We start from the raw sequence: 21,542 nt of genomic DNA, 5'->3' as shown, positions 1-21,542 counted from the left end.
GTTGCAGCGCCACTTGTTACGGTCCGCCCTGGATCGTACTTGGTTCGATGGGTCTATTGAGCCTCGGCTTCACACTCAGTATCGCTTCGGGGCTTGAGTCTCCTCGGCTCAAGGTTCGGGTTATTCCGGCTTCTTCAATCCTCGATGTAAGGTCCCTCGTAATTCTAGGTCAAAGGTTCTCAATGTACTTATAGATCTTGACCAAGATTCTATAAGCAATCGACAATCCTTTTTCCCACTAGGTTCTGTCGATATTCAGTTAAGTACCCAACTTCCTTTTCTCTTTTCAGCCTCTGACCAGAGAACTGAAAATTAATCCGTGACCACAGAATAAGAAAAGGTGTTCCCTGAAAAAACACCCAAAAACACCGAAATTATACTTTTTTCTATGGTGGTACTGAAAATCATAATTTTGGAACAGGCTTTTTCATAAATAATAGAATTATCTCGGCTCTTAAAACAGTAGAATTTATTAATGATAGGATATCATATGCAGTTTTACAGGGTAGGTGGTGTAAAATTATTTTAATAAACATACATGCACCAACGGAAGATAAAGATGATAATACTAAACATGATTTTTATACAGAGTTAGAACAGGTCTTTGATAAATTTTCTCAGTATGATATGAAAATTCTGTTAGGTGACTGTAATGCACAGATTGGCAAAGAAGATACATTTAAACCCACAATTGGTAAAGAAAGTCTTCATGAATTAAGTAATGATAATGGTATAAGATTGATTACTTTTGCAACCTCAAAGAATTTAATTGTGAAAAGTACCACTTTTAAACATAAAGATATCCATAAATATACCTGCTCTTCTCCAGATGGTAAAATTCATAATCAGATAGATCATATTCTCATTGATAAGAGAAGGCATACTAGTATAATTGACGTTCGTACACATAGAGGTGCTGACTGTGCCAGTGACCATTATTTAGTAATTGCTAAATTAAGAGAAAGACTCTCAGTGATAAATCATAAGCAACAAAATCTAAAAGTTATAAAATTTGATACAGGAAAGTTTGCTGATGAAAGAATTAAGAAAGATTACCAAATTAAACTGTCAAATAGATTTGAGGTTTTGAAGGATTTAAATGATGATGAAAATATAAATGAAACGGACGTAAATAAGAATTGGGAGCACATACGTAATGCAATAGAATCAGCAGCTAAAGAAACTATAGGATACCATAAACCAAGAAAAAGTAAGCCATGGTTTGATGATGAATGTCATAATCTAATAGAAATAAGAAATCAGGCTAGACTTAGGTGGTTAAATAACTCTGATGATACAAATCTAAGCGATTATAATAGAATAAAGCGAGAAGTTGACCGCGCGTTTAGAAGTAAAAAAAGAGATTACTTGAAAAGCAAAATTAATGAAATTGAAACAAACAGCAAAAATAAAAATATCAGAGATTTATATAAAGGTGTAAATGAATTTAGAAAGGGGTGGCAACCTAAAGTAAACTTGATAAAAGATAAAGACGGTGATTTTCTAGCTGACCCAAGCGATATTCTAAATAGATGGAAGAACTACTTTAATGACCTTTTAAATGTCCATGTAGGAGATAAATCAGAAGTAAATGAAGTACACACAGCAGAACCTTTAGTTCCAGAACCTAACTTGACTGAAGTTAAAGATGCTATTAAAAGGCTAAAGAATAACAAAGCACCTGGCATTGATTTAATACCAGCTGAGTTAATTAAATATGGTGGAAATTCATTAATATGTCAAATTCATAAATTAATTTGTTTAATATGGAATAAAGAAGAAATCCCTCAACAGTGGAAAGAATCCATAATTGTTCCTGTGTTTAAAAAAGGTGATAAAATGAACTGCAATAATTACCGTGGAATTTCTCTACTCTCAACAACATACAAAATATTGTCTAACATTCTTTTAACAAGACTAACCCCATATGCTAATGAAATTATAGGTGATTATCAATGTGGATTTAAACGTAACAGATCAACTACAGATCAAATTTTTCACATCAGACAGACACTTGAAAAAAAGTGGGAATATAATCAAAATGTCCATCAGCTATTCATTGATTTCAAAAAAGCATATGATTCGGTCAAAAGAGATAAATTATATAATATATTAGTAGAGTTTGGAATACCTAAGAAGCTTGTTAGTATGATAAAAATATGCACCAGTGAAACAGAAAGTAAAATTCGTGTGGGTAATAATATGTCTGACAAATTTGTAATTCATGATGGGTTAAAACAAGGAGATGCATTATCTCCATTGCTCTTTAATTTTGCCTTAGAATATGCTGTAAGGAAGGTAAAAGAAACTAAAGAAGGACTAAAATTAAATGGTGTGACTCAGTTGTTAGCATATGCAGATGATGTAGACTTACTGGGGGATGATATAAATACGATTAAGAATAATGCTAAAATATTTTTCAAAACTGCTAGAGAGATAGGTTTGGAAGTTAACAAAGAGAAAACTAAATATATGCTTACAGGCCGAAACCAAGTGTTAGGTAATAATCAAAATCTAATTATTGATAACAACTCGTTTGAACCAGTTTCCAAATTCAAATACTTAGGAGTAATATTAACAAATGAAAATTATATTAAAGAGGAAATAAAAAGTAGGCTTAATTCAGGAAATGCATGTTACTTCTCTCTTCATAAACTTTTGTCTTCTCGTTTAATATCTAAGAAACTAAAAGTTAAAATATACAAAACAGTAATTTTGCCTGTAGTATTATATGGTGTGAAACTTGGTCCCTTACATTAAAAGAGGAACATAAATTGAGAGTATTTGAAAATAAGATCCTTAGGAAAATCTTTGGACCTAAAAGGGATGAGGAGACAGGTGAGTGGAGAAGGTTACATAATTTAAAACTACATAATTTGTATTCATGTCCAGATATTATTAGAATAATTAAATCAAGAAGACTTAGGTGGGCAGGCCATGTGGCACGAATGGGAGAGGAAAGAGGAGTTTACAGGATTCTTGTTGGGAAACCAGATGGTAAGAGACCTGTAGGAAGGCCAAGACGAAGATGGAGGGACAACGTTGAGATGGACCTAAAGGAAATCTGTAGGGATGGAAAAGAGTATATAGATCTTGCTCAAGATAGGGACAGATGGAAGGCCTGTGTTGCTGCAGCCATGAACCTTCGGGTTTAAGAAGGCTAGAGAGTTAGTTAGTTAGTTCCCTGACCAGGGACACAAACGTTGACTACTAACAGTCTATCGACCGATCCCGAATTCTGGTGTATCCTACGACAATCACAATCCTCTCAATTATATCTCCTGACCAGAAGCATAGAACCGAGAGAACATAAGCCTTCTGACCAGAAGAGCTAAGTAATTGTCCTAACGATAATCCAGAATAAACTAATTCCTAAGCCAAGCGTCAAGTCAACCTTGCAGCAGGTTTTTGCATATGTAGATCCAAACGTGCGCGCAAGAATATAGTTCCACTGAGACGGGTTCTATTCCGACACAATTGCATACTTGCAAGAAAACTGTTATTTAATTTGTAATATACAGACAAAATAATACATCCATTAGCAGGTATGGACTTAATTGGTTGCAATCACTGTGCAGACAAACTTAGAACCGCAGATTCGCCAACTAAACTGTGTATTGCGTTGAAGAGACACTGAAACTTTAGAGCGAGTCGAGCGAGACTGAATGCGATGCAGAGCGCGTGGAATCGGTTATACCAGTGTTGCACATCCCACTATTTTAACCCTATGTTTATTGTAGAGCGGCGAGAATGGCTGAATCTCCTGTTCAGCGCGCGGTTTTACCCGAATGTTATTTTGGGCTTCATCCGAAGGGAAATGCTCTTCAAAGTCTAGCAAGTTGTTTAAAATGCATAATCCTCCTTACGGAAACAAGATCAAAGTACTGTATAACAGGGCGTGAGGTGATTTGCCGTCAATGTGCGCACGAATTGCATCACGACAAAAGAATCTCCGCGGTATTAAAAGATATCGCAGTGAGAAGAAACATGTTTATTATTTGGACGAGACTTCCTTCAACTCTGTGGGTGGGGGAAGGGGGAATAAAACACGGAAGGATACCACCATGCAAAACCACCGCCAGGGCTGAAGAAACCGACGAGGGGAAGGGGGAGGCTTATTGTTTCACCCACTGGCGGCAATGAAAGCTCTGTTGAAGGCGCATATTTACTGTTCCGCGCAAAGAAAGGGAAGGGTGATTATCAGCAAGACATGGACAGACCAAGATTTGAATCCTGGTTTAGTGAAGTGATTCATAAATTGAAACCAGAGTAATAGCAGCAGACAATGCACCTGATTTTCACCAATAACAAATCATGCTTTTTTTGTGGTATAACTTGAAGTGCGTGTGTCTTACAGTAACGGATGTATTGCGAACGAAGCAACCATGTCTTTCATAAATGTATTTCTTCCTAAACCAAAAACAATAATTTGTCATTAAATTCAAGAGGGGCCTATCGTTGTTTACTTTTATCTTTGTTTATTTTCCTTTTTCCGTGCTCGAAATATACACACATGCTCTCATGTTTAGATGTTATTTCGCTCTTATATTAATGACACATTTATTAAATAATCTATGTGCAGAAAGTACTTCTAAAATATTATGTTTCAGGAGACAAAGAGAAGCATTAATACATTCCACTTGACATGCATGCGGGTTTTGATGTGTTGTGCGGTTGGCAATACTGTGGATTTTCTCAGTGTCTGCGATGTAAGCAGCTCGTCGGTTGAGGAAAGACTGGCACGGAAGATTCTGAGCTCAGTTCTCGCGCGGATTGATACATAAAACCTGCTGCAAACTTAGCCTGACGCGCGGCTTAGTAGCGACGTGGAAGTAAGCGCAGAAATACGGGTGTGAAAAGAAAAGACGGTAATACGAGTTCCGTATTTATCTGGAGTTCGAATACAAAAGGCCACAGGCCACCGAGCTTTGTTGCTTATATAGGATCTCTCGGTGCCGTGAAGGGTTTAACAACTTTTATCTTAACATCAATTTTACATTACAATAAAATACATATTAATAAAATATCAATGAGGAACATAATTAGCTACATGTAGAAATTACTATTTTTAACCTTTTGTGAATATTAAATATGCAATATAATTTTAATTGTTACACTCAGCATTTAATTTGACTAGGGAGTATGGCTTCTTCCAACTCCCCTCTCTCCCTGCAACGGCCACGCGAAAAGACAACAAAGAAAAGAAAGAAAGTTTACAACGTTAAAATGTTAAGCAAACATTTCTTTAAATACAGGTTTTGTCTTGCGCGGGCATAACTTTCGTTTACCTTAACGTAACTAAATTCTGATTGCACCGTCTTGCAGTAAAAGAATCAGAGATTAATATGATATTAAGCTGCTCGTCAAGTCAACCTTGCAGCAGGTTTTATGTATCAATCCGCGCGAGAACTGAGCTCAGAATCTTCCGTGCCAGTCTTTCCTCAACCGCCGAGCTGCTTACATCGCAGACACTGAGAAAATCCACAGTATTGCCAACCGCACAACACATCAAAACCCGCATGCATGTCAAGTGGAATGTATTTTTGCTTCTCTTTGTCTCCTGAAACATAAAATTTTAAAAGTACTTTCTGCGCATAGATTATTTAATAAATGTGTCATTACTTAATATAAATGCGAAATATCTTCGAAACATGAGAGCGTGTGTGTATATTTCGAGCACGCAAAAATAAAAATGAACAAAAATAAAAGTAAACAACGATAGGCCCTCTTGAATTTAATGACAATTTTTTTTTTTGGTTTAGAAAGAAATACATTTATGAAAAACGTGGTTGCTTCGTCCGCAATACATCCGTTCCTGTAAGACACACGCAATTCAAGTTATACCACCAAAAAAACATGATTTGTTATTGGTGATATATACAATCAAGTGCATTGTCTGTCGCTATTACTCTGGTTTCAATTTATGAATCACTTCACTAAACCAGGATTCAAATCTTGGTCTGTCCATTTCTTGCGGATAATCACCCTTCCCTTTCTTTGCGCGGAACAGTAAATATGCACCTTCAACAAAGCTTTCATTGCCGCCAGTGGGTGAAACAATAAGCCTCCCCCTTCCCCTCATCGTTGGTTTCTTCAGCCCTGGCGTGGTTTTGCATGCTGGTATCCTTCCATGTTTTATTCCCCCTTCCCCCACCCACCGAGTTGAAGGACGTCTCGTCCAAATAATAAACATGTTTCTTCTCACTGCGATATCTTTTAATACCGCGGAGATTCTTTTGTCGTCAAAAAACAAACAATCGTTTCCTCTTGCTAAACTCAAACAGTAAATCATTCAACACCCGTGATACAATTCGTGCGCACATTGACGGCAAATCACCTCACGCCCTGTTTTACTTTGATCTTGTTGCCGCAAGGAGGATTATGCATTCAAAACAACTTGCTTGTCTTTGAAGAAAATTTCCCTTCGGACGAAGTCCAAAATAACATTCGGGTAAAACCGCGCGCTGAACAGTAGATTCAGCCATTCTCGCCGGTCTACAATAAACATAGGGTTAAAAGAGTGGGATGTGCAACACTGGTATCGCCGATTCCACGCATTCAGTCTCGCTCGACTCGCTCTAAAGTTTCAGTGTCTCTTCAACGCACTACACATTGCAGTTGGCGAATCTACGGTTCTAAGTTCGTCTGCACAGTGATTGCAACCAATTAAGTCCATACCTGCTAATGGATGTACTATTTTGTCTGTATATTACAAATTAAATAACTGTTTTCTTGCAAGTATGCAGTTGTGTCGGAATAGAACCCGTCTCAGTGGAACTATGTTCTTGCGCGCACGTTTGGAACTACATATGCGAAAACCTGCTGCAAGGTTGACTTGACGAGCAGCTTAGTTAAATTATTGTCCGCCAAGGGACACGACAGATATAGCGTGGGGAAGACAGCCTAATCTTTCGTCTTTTCCCCGGTTTCAACGTTTACATAAAGTTGAGTCTGCCTGGCTTCTTCACAATAGCGATTGTTTTCTCGCATTGTTGTCACCGATAAAGAAATTCCAGCTCAGCTTGCTGGCAGAAAGAAACAAACTCTTTGAACTTTTATTTAACATCTGGATGTATAGTCTATATACGAGGTGGTTCCACTTTTCTTGGTAATTAACCATTAACCCCAAAAATTATAAATACCAAACAAAGGAAAATATTAAGTTTATATACATCCTTGTAACGTGAACACTGCTACACGTTACAAGATTTATATTGATTAAATTATGAGTAGGGACGTGAAGTTTTCGTTTTAACGATAACACCGAAAAGTTGAAGAAAGCAAAATAAAGTGTCTAAAATGGATTTGGGTAAATTATGGAGGCAAGTTTTCGGTGTTTCGGAATTGCGAAATAACTCGAATTATGTCGTTTTTCAGAATAACACGGAATTTTGCACTTTAACACGAAAAACGTCGCGAAATATGCAATATAAACTAGGGATAACACTTCTTTTGTTCAAAAAGTACTACCTGAAGTGCTATTTGATCTCTGTCGTTTCTAGTCTAGCTTGTGGAAGTTCGATTAAATCGAAATTTTCACGCTTCATTATTGCAGTTTGGCACAGATATGACTGACAGTAGGCTATTTAACCTCTTCCTGAAATAGAATTTGCTCTCACCGGGTGGGGGGGGGGTCTCCCCAGAAGGGAAATTGATTAGGAACCGGAAAATTTTCAGGGAGAAGCACCTTTAGTGTTTCGGGGGGGGGAGGGGTTGTGTATGCGAGTGTGCGTACACAAAACGCCAAATTTGAGGTCGCAGAGGGATTTTCCCTTCATTGTTGGAGAAAGTTATATGTATGACTATTTTCAAAGATTTGGGTGATATCATTCAATAAACATTTCATATTTACTGGCTGATGAGACGAAATAGTTTTCCAAAAGGAAGAAATTTGGTAATTCCTAACAAAGGTAAGCCTTAAATTTATTATTTTTGTCATTAAAACTAAAATTTGCCTCAATTTTCCAGAACTGAAGCAATGTGAAAATCTTAATCATAGAATGAACAGTAAATTTGCATGTAAAAATAACCGATTTTAAGTTAATAACACCGAATTTTGACCTAAACCGCGAAAAATAATACCGAATTGCAGTAAAAAATAACATCGAAATTCAGTTGAAAATAAAACTAAAACTTCACGTCCCTAATTATGAGTAATGGCAAATGAGTTGCCATATTTTGCGGTCTCCTCTTTTTTATGACTTCGTTGTCACGGGCTGCTAATTTAATAAATAACTAATTAACTCAACTAACTCAACTGAGCTGAGCTTAGCAACGCAACAACGAAGAATCTCTCGCCTCACCTGCTGGGCGAATTAAACATTACATGAAATATAATACGGTCAGGATAAGTGCCTAACAGTCGGAGTTACCGAGAATAAACCTAGGAGGATTTGATTTTAAATACCTGAAATGACGTTACATAATACTACGGTGTTTCTGAATATACACATATATTAAAGCACAGATAAAAACACAGTACATCTTGCCCTCTTTCACTCGATCTCACATTCATACTCTCATTCCATGGCATATGGCGACAATATGACAATTACAAAGGTTAGATTAATTACTACTTTGACCATACTCTTGTTATGTCTGGCTACATTGCCTTTTACAATTTATCGTTTAGGATTTTAAGCATAAAGTGAATAATTGTTCCTTGTGCGAACCCCTTCTATCTTTTCTGAAGGTATAAATATATTTCATGAACTGTCATTTGCGGCTAACATAAACTCTCATCTTTAACATTTGATTACTCCGCCGGAAAACAGATGTCTAGGGATGCCATAGCGCTGATTTAAGTTAAGCAATGATTTGATTTACGCAGATTCGCGGTAGATAGTCGTCATCTTTCTCACACACGCACATGGTTGGATCTTACCTTAGCTGCATTCCCTCTGACCTGGGTTGGGTGAAAGTGGTCCTATAGTTCTGGAAGACATCCCCACACTCCATCGTTGCACCTCGCGGTTATCCTGGTTGGCGAAAGTGGATCAGTCGGCAGCTCCATCTGGCCTCATCGGATCCTGGCTTCACTCGTTCACTGTCGACTCCATACGACAACTTGCGCAATAATAGGTCAGTTCTTCGCGGTCACTCGTAAGTACAGATACGTGACTTGGGCGATGGGACGAACATACGCGATGAGCCATTCGCGGTTTCACATGGATATCAAATGTTATTAACTTTCACTACTTAGGACGTTGTTTCGGACGATTGACACGGGTGGACGTGTCTGGCGTTATTCTCACATAACCACACGTATGTGCACGGATGCGTTGACGGCAAGGGGGTGTAACGACCCCCTGGTTCTATTCTGCTCTACTCCATGGCTCTGAAACACTCACTCGAGGAAAAACAAATCCAGACCTCGAGTCTGCTTGCAACTCGCAGCTCGGTCGCGCGTAGCTCACACTCCGGTGGCGATTGTAGGCAAACTGTGCGAAACTGTTTCAAATCATCCCTTTTATTCCAGATTTGAACGTAGTGACGCGCTACCCTCTATGATCAGGTGCTTGTTTATTGTTTCTGGTGCTTTGACCGTTGTCCTCCTATCCTGGTCAATGCTCACTCCGGTCCTTAACCTTTGGTAGCAGCCCCTCGCGCAGAGATTAGGCTAACTCTTTCTCCATTGTAGTCAGTCACGAAAAGCAAGGACATCTCAGTAGGGTAGCTTCTCCCTTTCAATTCAGCGATGAATCTTTAATAATTCATAACTCCCGTAGTTCTGTTCTGATTAGGCTCAAATCTTGGAATCAGTACTTTCATGATGTGTTCTTCCGCTGGTTAAAATCTCATCCAATTCGGTCCATTGGTTTAGAAGTTGCATTTTTCTTGTTATTCCCATAAGAATGCATGTAAATCCGAATTCGGGCGAAAAACGGTGGTTGAGCAAGCTAGTGCTGGCTAAGGCAGTTCGCTAGACACCTGTATTCGCGACGGATATTAATATTACCAATTGCAATTAATTCCTACTAACGGGCAATTAGATTAATTACTTGTCACTCAATATTTGACCGTTATATCGTCCTCCTTTTTCACCATGCTCTGTCCTCTTTTTTACATGTATGTGTCTGGTCACCCTACGCATGCGTGATTCTATGGGTCAGAAAATGAGCCTGTGTACAACTTTATGTCCTGTGCTGATGTTTGCAACTTCTGATTTAAGACTGCATCACAGTCTCCTCACATGTAGCTGAATGACTACACACTATGAAGGAATCTTTCCACGGATATACAACCATTAATGTTACTTTTTAAACAGCACGTGAACATATATGAGATATGTAGAACTCGAGATCGTCTGGGTATCTATGACTGGATATCCCACAGACATCCATGGAGATCCAGGATTGGGTATCCCATGGATATCGAGGACGGGATATCCCATGGACGTTCAATGGATATTCCATGGGCGTCTAATCCATAATATTCATGGATCTGATTTGGGCATTGTGGATTTCCTACAGATATCCTTTGTAGATTTGTGGTGTACGGGATTACCATAGGATGTTATGAACCGTCTAAACGAACTTGTTCCAGGAACAACTTTGTTCCGAAATAATTTTACGTAATAATTATGTAACGCACTAGAATATGGTTTATACAATGTATTTGTCCTGTACTTAACGTTAGATTAAGTTAAAATACTAAGTTTGTATTATGTAAATACATATGAATTTTGAATTAAACTTGACATTAAGTCAGTTTTAAATAATGTTCGTAACATTCTCAATATTTAAAAAGAAATGCACAGTAATCAAAATGATTATGAAGAAAATATTAATCGACCAGGTGAGTTGTGGAAAAGATTCTAAGCTTTCGAGAGCTAACGTCACTCTTATCTTCAGGCTAGAAGTCCTTAGCTCTTGAAATATGGCAATCCTTTCCACAACTCACCTGGTCTATAACCCGAGAGAATATTTTCTTCATTCGTCGCTAGGAAAGCTTGAAGACTTACTTCAAAAATGATTATGTTTGTATCATCTGCATATCCTTGATATGTGGAAGTTGTAGAAAGAATATCTGTAATTCAGATTGTACTTGTTTTCACAGTGATAACACCAATAAAAAGTTCCATCTTAACTGGAAGAACATTTATTTCAAAAATACCTAATATGCAGAATATTGCGCTGAAATTTAGGGTCTACTGATTACAGAATTCACAGAACTTGCATGAATAAGGAATGGAGATGAACAATAGCTGCAGCTATAAGCAGCTTCCTATAATCAGATTAAACTGTGATCGAAAGTGCAGACGTCTTAGGTTCTCCGAACTCTCGCGGGAAGCAATGTACTCAGAAAGCTTGGGGGGAGGGGAACCATTACTTTGATGCTTCCAACGTACCCCGACTCCCATAACCTATTGATGCAGTCCATCTAAGTAATAAAGATGGGGCTGGTGGCGCGGGAGTCCAAAGAAAGCTAGGTCTGAACATGGAATTATGCTCTTCGGCCATTTTCCATTATATTCCTGGTGACGTCAGTGAAATGGAGGGATGACAAAAGCAAGATGTCGATTTGAACGAACGAGGACTGAGAAATGTTGTAAATGTTCAATGCGAGATGTTCTTCAGGATTGAGATGTCGTTTTCATATTAAATTGAAGTTGTAGAATGGATTTTTTTATGGGGAAAATATTCGGTAAAGGCTAAATCATGTTTGTATTTTTGTAGCAGTGCAGGGCCCTTTAAACTGAAAGTGCACTCATTATAAGCCGGTGGCGTATTCTCCATGTTACCAAATTGTTTAACGTATTTTTATAAATTCAGCTTTAATGTATGAGTAATTACTAATTATAAATTATGCAAAACTATTAAAACAAGCTTCTAAACCAGAATTTAAGTAAATTATTTGAAGAACATAAAGTCTGGTTTATGTACGCCACTGATCTCAAACGCACCCTTTTGATAACCGGGAGGGTTTCCTTTCCAATTGTGCGCATAAAGGGTGGGATCCGAAAATAAAGAGGGCGGGTGGATACTTAAAATCAAACGGACAGTTGCACCGTTGGAAGAAATATGCTTGTTTCTTCCTGCTTTCTGTGCCGCGCTTGGCAGAGGTAGTGTTGCTACATGAAGGCACAGTGGGACACATAAGTATTACCTAGCAAGTTGTCCATCAGCATGTTTCTTCAGTTTGTTATGTGGTATGATATTACATATTGAGGAATTGAAACAAAGTGTTAAGCAAACTGCTGAAATCCTCTGCACCAGGACACATAAATATAGTCGTTACATCCGCGTAGGATGCAAGAGAAAATTGAATGATAATGGTCGTGGACAATTTGTGTAGTACTACTTGTGCATCCCACTGCACTACCTCAGTGTAGTGAAATGTAGGTCAAAGTTTAGGTAAAATGTGAGAGTTCATGAACAAAAAATGGAAAATGCCGGAAAATTTGAAGTTGTAGTACTACTGTTTTTGTATTAATTCAGGGTATCTACCAAAATAATAAATAAAAAATTCATGGCTTTTTTACCTTTCCCGCCTTTTTTCTTAACATGTGTTTAATCGCTCCCTACTTAGGATAGTTGGAAATTAAGAAAAGATATATTTTTATTCAATGAAGAACCCCTACCACAGGGCTGAAACTGAAGCTGTACCTTAAGAGGAGTATTAGACTTGCTTTAATTATTAATACATGTAAAAATTAATGCTTCATACTTCATCCTGGAAGGGGAATGGCCACATTTTTTTTTATACATCTTAACCACAACTACATACAATTTTAGATTTCCAAAAATTCAATTTTATCAAATTCCAGTACAGGTGTAAAATATAGTAAAAAATTTTCCACCACAAGCATAATTTGTTGACTGGTATACACCCTATAATTACATGTCTACATTGGTGTTTCATTTCTGTTACATCTAATCAGTCGAGATGGAGCGAGTAATCAATATCTGGTGATCGGTTTGAGATGTCAGAAAAATAAACCGTTGTGTACAATAGGCTATTGTACGTATCTTTGAGCAGTTTGTTGTAATATATGCAGAAAGGATGTAAGTTTTGAGTGAGTGCAGGTTTACAGACTTCAGCCGCGTGGCGCTAGCGTTCATGGTAGATCAAGATAGTGGTGCAATTTTTTAGTGTTATAGAGCCACATGTCTGAAGTCCGTAAACCTGCACTCACTCAAAACTTACATCCTTTCTGCATACATTACAATAAACTGCTCAGAGATACGTACATTAACCTATTGTATACAACGGTTTACTTTTCTGACATCTCAAACAGATCATCATCCGGTATCTACATTAAATAAGAATTGTTGAGGTGAACCCGGTCTGAATACCCATGTATCGGGTTAATTTGAATTCACTTCGCTTTCTTGGTTCATTGCAAGACGGTGTAACAGATTGTACATGTTATGATTTTGTGATTGTCGACAGTTTGCTGCTGTCTGTTGTTTCCAACGACATCGTGTCCCATTTTACAGTGTGAGGAATTGTTCATACTCGTTTCTTTGTATTCTGATTATTTTACGTTGCTTTTCAAACCATTGAGTTAATTGCTACAATGAGGATGAATGATGAAATGGATAATGGGACAAATAACGACTCATCCATGCCTTCACTGAGACCTCTGGCTTCGTAGGAACTTTACGCTGACCACTACATCACGGAGGTCGGTTTCTCCGAACAACTACTTTAATATTGGAAACATTTCGCCACATTATTCACATGATTACTGTGCTTATTTTTAAATGAATCCACACACTTAATTTAAAGATAGAACCAAAGGTAAGCATGAACCATCTTCGTTTTTAGTAAATATTACCAGAATTTCTCAATGAGCAGCAGAGATAACAGAGATGTTGGGTCAGCTCAGGAGAAAAAGTTCAAGTGGAAGTATTGTAATATTTAGATAGCTTTAAAGTTTAAAAAACATATTTTTACATAAATAAATCAATTGCATTAATACTTACATAGAGCCATTGTTATCATATGCACACGGAGTATTGTTGAATATTAAATCCAATATGGGAAGGTGTGCTGAAACATGTTTTATATTTAAATCCTAAAGAAACAGAAGCAATGTCCACGATACAAAATATTGTTTGATTGATTGATTTGGTGTTTTAAGTCCATTTTATGCACAGTAAGGTTAATCTGGACTGGACTTACAGCTTTAAAGTGGGATCCGAACCACTATGTTCCTCCACCGGGTACGACACAAAAGAATCATAAATCAATCTTATTAACGACATGTCTATATATAAACACTATTTAACAACATAATACAGGATTGTTCAAAATGTGCGTTTTATATTTTAAGTACAACTTATGCACAGATAGGCTAATCGGGACTGATCCTACAAGTTAAAGTGGTATCCGAATAGAAAAATGCATTGCGATGTTTCTTTTTCTACGGGGCTACGTCAAGAACCAAGTTTATGTTCCTCCTCTGCCTGCAAGTATGTCGGAACTGCAAGTGCGCATGCGCATCACAACAGCCATTGAAACCATCACCACTGACCTGCAGCAACGATTTGGACTATCCTGCCTGCAGACTGACGAACGGTACAAATATAGAGCATCTGTAGAGTTAACTAAAAAAAAAAAAAAATTGGCCAAAATTCTCCAGAATTATTGTGAATAACCCTGTCTTCATTAAAACCACACAATATTTCTTTCAACAGCATGTATTTTCAATTTACGTCACAACGAAATTGGTTGATAACATTTTCACATAAGTGACGGAATGAAATTTACCACGTATATTCTCTTCTCAAGGCATAACGTCTCAGTTCTAATCTGGAAGAATATAAATGAAAAAGAACATATGTACTTCGAAAGTTCATATTGTGGTTTACTAGCCTAGGCTACAAGATCATCTACAACTCTTTACCCTAGGACGAAATTTCGTTGACACCGATTTTCGATAGTCATAAAGGTATTTGTGTACCAACACAAATAAAAAATTAAATGAAATTTGATTCTTGTGCCTAGTATTTCGAAAAATGAAAGATTTTATATAATATTTTTACATCATCATACAATGCAAATATTTCAAATTAACTATTACGAAGGGTATAATAGACATATACTACGGCAAACACTATATTACATTGAATATGTGAATTCATAGTTGGTAGATGGTAGCTCAGTATGGAATTAGAGTAATCGTTGAGAATCTGTGAAAGTATATACCGATTTTACTAATTTATTTGGTTTACCTTACTTCACTTTTCTGCCATTTTTGACAATTGCGAAGATAAGGATGAGTGATGATATGAAATTGATGAAGGGACACTTACAAAGATCACTCATGTCCAGGCTGGGATTCAAACCCGGGCTAGAAACTAAAAATATTACAAAGAAAAATATTGGCGTATATATGAAATCATATAGATCTACATTATTGTTGGAAATATACAGAGTGATTCAGAATTCCTAACTCACATTTCTAGGGGTTGTAGAGGGGACTTAGTAGATCAAGTTTTGATAAGGAACCCATGTCCGGAAACGTACCCTTTTTTTTTCAGTACACACCAGGTATTTTTGAGCATGTGCATGCAAACATCCTTCGGAGGTACACTGTTTGAACTTCAGGGTCGCCACAGCGAGCAGCTTTGTAGTGACGCAGGTAAAGCGGGAGACGTGAAATTATGTGATCTTGTCATTTGTGCAGTACCAAAACTGTAAGTACAGGTTAAATTTGCAGCAGATTTTATGTATTGAACCACGCGAGAATGGCGCTCAGCATCTCCCATGCAAGTCTTGCCTCAACTGCCGAGCTGTTCATATCACAGACAGTGAGACAATCGGCAGTATTGCAGCAGGACTACATTCTGTGTGCACGTTTGCGTCTATTATATGCGAAAAGTTGCTACAAAGTTAGCCTGTCGCGGGGCTTAGAAGTGTGCAAAAGGAATTCTGAATCACCCTGTATATTTGCATATGAGAACTGCCTTTTTATATAATAAGTGTTAAAGATAATGGTATTTTCTAAATACAAATTTACCAGTGAGAAAAGTTACATAATAGTTCTAAAAAGTGTTTTCTTTAATTGATGAATAATTTTAATGTTTTAAAGTAAATCGCTTGGATTAGAATCAATTGTGAAAAATCACAGTTTGCTGTCATTGACAACGGATATTCTCTTATGATTTAACCATTCTCTGCTCTAGGGAGTCTGTGAAGCACGTGAACGCAAGTCCTCTGTGTAAGTAGTGATTCGAGCAATGAACACGTGAGAGGGGAAGTGAGAGCATGGAGGGGAAAGCGCGATTGCAGCTACCAGGTATTTTCAGGAGTTCGCACTGCTTTGCTCCACCAACTCGCTTTCTCCACAGACTTCTGCGACGGAGGATACATAGTAAGATATTGCTTAACTGACTAAAAATATACATACATATGTAAATCCTTAAGGAATTCTCCAGGAATTGTTGCATTCACGAAGGAGGAATGTAAGGAGAATAGCTGGAAGGAAGAATGAATGATTGTATGAATAAAACAATCATTTTAAGAAATGTATGAGATAATATACTAATTGTATAAATTTTCACGTAAAGTTATTTGGTAAATTTACGTCTTAAAGAGTAATTAGCTTAAATTATATTAAACCGCACAGCGATTCACTAACTCGTTGGCCAGGCGCTTTAAATGATTGGCCTTCTATTGCACCACAGACGTCTCCGGTTCAATCTCTGCGAGGGCATGGGTGTTCCTTGTGGGTGTACGTTCATCAGTTTAATCATGTCACTCATCTTCATCATAGCGATTAGCCAAAAGTTGCAGAAAAGCGACCCAAAATAACAACTTATTGAGAGTGCTCCACGAAGTTGCAATTTCTATCATATGATTTAACATATATGGATGCTAAAGGTAAAAAATAATTAAAGCAATATATTACTTAAAATTATTAGCTGATGTAGTGTCAAGAGTGGTAATGTCAGTTCATTATAGTGTTCCTCATACAGAAATTTAAACAACTTTCTATAATAAAAAACTTAATAGATACTTACAGCTTCACATTCAAGAGTTTAGAATTAGACCTGAACTTATAGGAATGGGATTTTTAATATTGAGTACCATTTTAGTAAGGAATGTTCAGAATTTTGCAACAAATGCAACCATAAAGGATCTTTAAGGTTTTATTAGTTTTATCCTAATAGGTAAATCAAGAAAATATTGCTGCTGTTCTAATCCAATGAAAAAATAAAAAAATGTGTTATAAGATTGTATGAAACAATTGTTTGGGCGATTTCTTAACGATACACAATAAACGTACGACGGACCGAGAAATTTAATGGAATTAAGAAGGCAACGGATTTTGGTTGCAATGTTATATACATCTTTACGAATCAATTCTAACTATTTAAAATTTACTCCTTACCTCATCACGAAGCCTGCAAGCTTCTAAAAGAACTAGATTCACATGGCATTCTAGTGTCTTGACCTTTTGAAACCTTGCCTCAGTTCTAAAGAATTTCTGGAAAAGAAATATGGTCAAGAAAGTATTAAATCTGTACCCCCACAACATGAAAATTCCGTTCCTACTGCTACGGAAGCTCCAATTTAGTAGTTTTAAACTGAAGTTTATCGTTGCATTTAAATGTTACGTCACTGGTTTAATAGTGAAGGTCAGAATGGATGTTAACGCCAGTAAGAGCATGGAAATAACAATCCTTATCAAAACCTCTATCTTTTTGTGGACTGGCATCAAGGAAGGTTTGAAAGGAGTTTAAAAAAAGGTTGAAAGAAATGGAGACAAAATGTGTAAAGAAATCGAATAAAAATCAGTCAGTTGAAAATCAACACTAATGCCAAGTTGGTAGATAAAAAAGAAGTTAACATAGACTGAAGAGAAAAGCGAAGCAGCACATAGATGGAATGAGACATTTTAAGTCTACATATGCATTAAATACCAGTGAATTCCTTTTGAAAAAGGCTTAAAGCACATATGAACAAATAAACAAATAAAAATAGCATTTTTCTAGCTCATATAGCAAAATTTACAATGAAAATACAAAATAACATTGATTTTTACATCATATGAAGATAAACTGGTTTCATGGTATCCAATGGGAAAGTTTCACCAAATACAAAACAGCCAAACATCTTAAGAAAGTTTCAGAATTAGCCTTAGAAAATTTAAAAAAACAAACGTCCGAACGCGATAAAGAATCAGCATTAACGAGACATGAAGAACGATAATGTACTCGTAGAAAAAGAACTTCGTATGCTGCTAACATAGTTACCTTAATACACATCCTCATCACAGCCAACAGAACATATATGACTGGTGTGACCGTTAGAAAAGCCACTAGTTTCGGCTTCACTTCGTTAGTCCACCACAATCTAGTTGTGGCCATCTGCAATGGAAGACAAGTTACGACTGTTTTTACTACGTGACCACAATATGCTCCATTGGTATAGGGTGACCAGATTTTCTTAAACAAAAAGCAGAACATCCAAGGTGCACAGGGTCAAGTGCACCCCTCCCCACTCTTTTGAAAAGAAAAAGTCATGCTGCTTACATATCTCGTGGAATATTACATAATTCTCTTTAATATGTTTTCTTCTTGATTTTTATTATATTTTTGTTATTTGAAGTCGCCTTTGTCACTTTTGGCTAATTGCAACAATGAGTACAAATGATGATATGATTAAATTCATGAAAGAAAATTGAAAAAAAAATCTTGTCCAGGCCGGGATTCGGCCCCAGGACCCCTGGCGTCCTAGCGTTCAACCACTGCGCCACTGAGGTCTTCCTTCTTATATATTTCCCTTTTCATTTCTCTCTTTTTCGTTCCTCCTTTTGCTTATCCTTTCAATTTTACAGACTAATCTTCCCATCTCTCTCGTCCTTACTGTTCTTTTTTGTGTGTTTCTTTAATTTCTTACCATAAAACATCCGTACATTGTGAAATAATATTAAAACATTAATCAATACTGAGAATATTCTTGTCTCTTGCCGCAGCTGCAGTAATCATCTCATCAAAGCATCAAACATGCAAATCCGCAGAATTGGGCTATTTTTAATTTTCCAAGCGTCCCTGCATATATTTTAGTCATCACTCAGTACCTCGCATATCATGCAATATCTGCTTCTAAGCAATAAACATAAGCTTTGCAGTAAGACTAAGGTCGCGAGAGTGAAAGGTTTTAGATCTACAAGTATTTCCTTGCAAACTAACAATACAATTAATTTAATAGGCTAGTTTCATACAGGTAAACAATTCGTCTGGACGTCTTGCAGGACATTTCGCAGGACGGTGTTGAAAAATAGGACATATTTTTTTTTTTTTTTGTAGTAGCATCGCAGACCGCATGGCCCTCAAAAAAAGTAGGCTACTGTCCTGCGTAAATGAGGACGTCTGGTCGCCCTACATTAGCACAGCCCACTGCTTATTAGTTACGTTTAAAGAACTGTTTAATATCGTAACTAATAGGTAATTGAATCCGAACGCATAATACAAACTCTTACCTTCCTAGAATTTATACTTTCGTACTAACTGTGGCTTAAGGGGTGTCCTATTGATCTGCTTGAGTTTTAAGTCTACTTTATGCATGGATAGGTTAATCGGGGTGGGCCTACAATATAAGAAGGAATTCGAACCACTGTGCAATATGCCTCTACTGGCTATTGAACCCGGGACCATTGGTTACAAGGCGACAAAATTATCACTACGCCATCGGGGAGACCCACGGGGTGTAATTTGAGAAGGCATCGAAGAGTGAACTTTTCTTCCGAGTTATACCATACCATATTGCAGGCTCTGGCGCTTTAACCTAAAACCAGTTGGATGGATTTGTTGGGTTGTTCATGTGTGTTTGTCACTCTCCATTCACTCATCTTGTCAACATTCATACCTATCGTCAAGATTAGCGGAAAGTAGCAGAAAAGTGACGTAAAACATTTATACTTATCCAGGAGTCTGTGGAACAAGCGAACGGAAACAAGTCCTCTGCTCAAGTAGTGACTCGGGAGGGCTCGGTCAATGAACGTACGAAAGGGAGAGATTGCATGGAGGGACAATGCGACTGCAGCTACCCGGCATTTGCAGGAGCGTGAACTGCTTTACTTTGCCTACTCGCTTTGTCCCCTTCTCTGTCGTTATGCGCGGCATTGCTAGTGATTAAATTAAGTCTGGTTTATTGCATCCAACTTTCTGTTTTCCAATATCCCACAGTGGATGAGTTTTGCAGAGGAATACCCTTCAGTAAAAAAGTACCCGGAATTTGGCTGGTAAAAGTCCCAAATTAGAGGTATCAAGAATTCATTCTGCCCGTACGATGGCAGCACTGTACTGAATGACCACTCAGAGGGGTAGAGTAATCTATCCATCAGTTTGTGCACAACAGATGTTTACGTTAGTTGCGTTGACGAGTGTCCTGCGATTTGCAGAATGGAGACAAATATCGTGCAAAGAATTTGTTTGAAATTTTGTGTTGCCAAAGGACTGTCGAGTGCTGAATCTTTGAAAATGCTAAAAAAGGCCTTTGGTGATTCGTGTCTGTCGAAAACACAAGCGTATGCATGGTACGAGGCTTTCAAAAAAGGCAAAAAAGTTGTTGCTGATTTGTCCCCTTCTGGGCGACCTTCCACGTCGACGACTGACGAAAACGTCGGGAAAATCAAAACAATGGTGCTTGAATACCGGCGTGTGAGTGTGAGAGAGGTGGCTCGTGAGCTTGATATATCACACATGTCCGTTCACAACATTTTGACTGATGTGTTAGGAATGAAACGCGTCGCGGCAAGACTTGTTCCGAAGGAGCTGAATTTCCTGCAAAAAGTACATCTCAGGGATGTTTCTGAAGACATGCTTCCGCGACCCTCTAGTGACTCAACCTTTATGAAACGCATCATAACTGGTGATGAGACATGGGTTTATGGTTATGACATGCAAACAGGTCAACAATCTTCGGAATGGCGCTTCTAAAATGAACCAAAACCCAAAAAACCAAACCACAGTCGCTCAAAGATTAAGGTCATGCTCATTTTTTTATTTGATTATCGTAGTGTTGTGTAATCAGAATTCCTTCCAGCGGGACAAACTGTGAATAAAGAGTTTTATGTGACCGTTAGGAGGCGTCTGCGTGAGAATGTTTGCCGCAAAAGACCAGAGTTATGGGGAAACAATTCTTGGATTTTGCACCACGATAATGCGTCGTCGCATTATAATTTAGAAAGGGGTGGCAACCTAAAGTAAACTTGATAAAAGATAAAGACGGTGATTTTCTAGCTGACCCAAGCGATATTCTAAATAGATGGAAGAACTACTTTAATGACCTTTTAAATGTCCATGTAGGAGATAAATCAGAAGTGAATGAAGTACACACAGCAGAACCTTTAGTTCCAGAACCTAACTTGACTGAAGTTAAAGATGCTATTAAAAGGCTAAAGAATAACAAAGCACCTGGCATTGATTTAATACCAGCTGAGTTAATTAAATATGGTGGAAATTCATTAATATGTCAAATTCATAAATTAATTTGTTTAATATGGAATAAAGAAGAAATCCCTCAACAGTGGAAAGAATCCATAATTGTTCCTGTGTTTAAAAAAGGTGATAAAATGAACTGCA

The 21,542-nt window shown here is 37.5% G+C and overlaps 1 protein-coding gene across 4 annotated transcripts in view; it reads right to left on the bottom strand.

The window, feature by feature from the left end:
- Window positions 1-14,635: 14,635 nt before the first annotated feature.
- LOC145996579 (uncharacterized) overlaps window positions 14,636-21,542 on the bottom strand; it is a 185,025-nt gene continuing 178,118 nt past the window's right edge. For all 4 annotated transcript variants that reach the window (XM_083133236.1, XM_083133146.1, XM_083133270.1 and 1 more), the window contains 4 exons: window positions 18,210-18,323; window positions 17,345-17,440; window positions 16,361-16,428; window positions 14,636-14,760 (listed from right to left, as the gene is read on the bottom strand). In XM_083133236.1, the coding sequence (XP_082989362.1) occupies window positions 14,715-14,760; window positions 16,361-16,428; window positions 17,345-17,440; window positions 18,210-18,323 (324 nt within the window). In that variant the 3' untranslated portion in view covers window positions 14,636-14,714. The remainder of the gene's footprint in view (window positions 14,761-16,360; window positions 16,429-17,344; window positions 17,441-18,209; window positions 18,324-21,542) is intronic.

Source organism: Lepisma saccharinum, chromosome 1 (genome assembly GCF_977018435.1).
Source record: "Lepisma saccharinum chromosome 1, izLepSacc3.1, whole genome shotgun sequence".
NCBI lineage: Eukaryota > Metazoa > Arthropoda > Insecta > Zygentoma > Lepismatidae > Lepisma > Lepisma saccharinum.
This window is presented reverse-complemented; position numbering and strand designations above follow the sequence as displayed.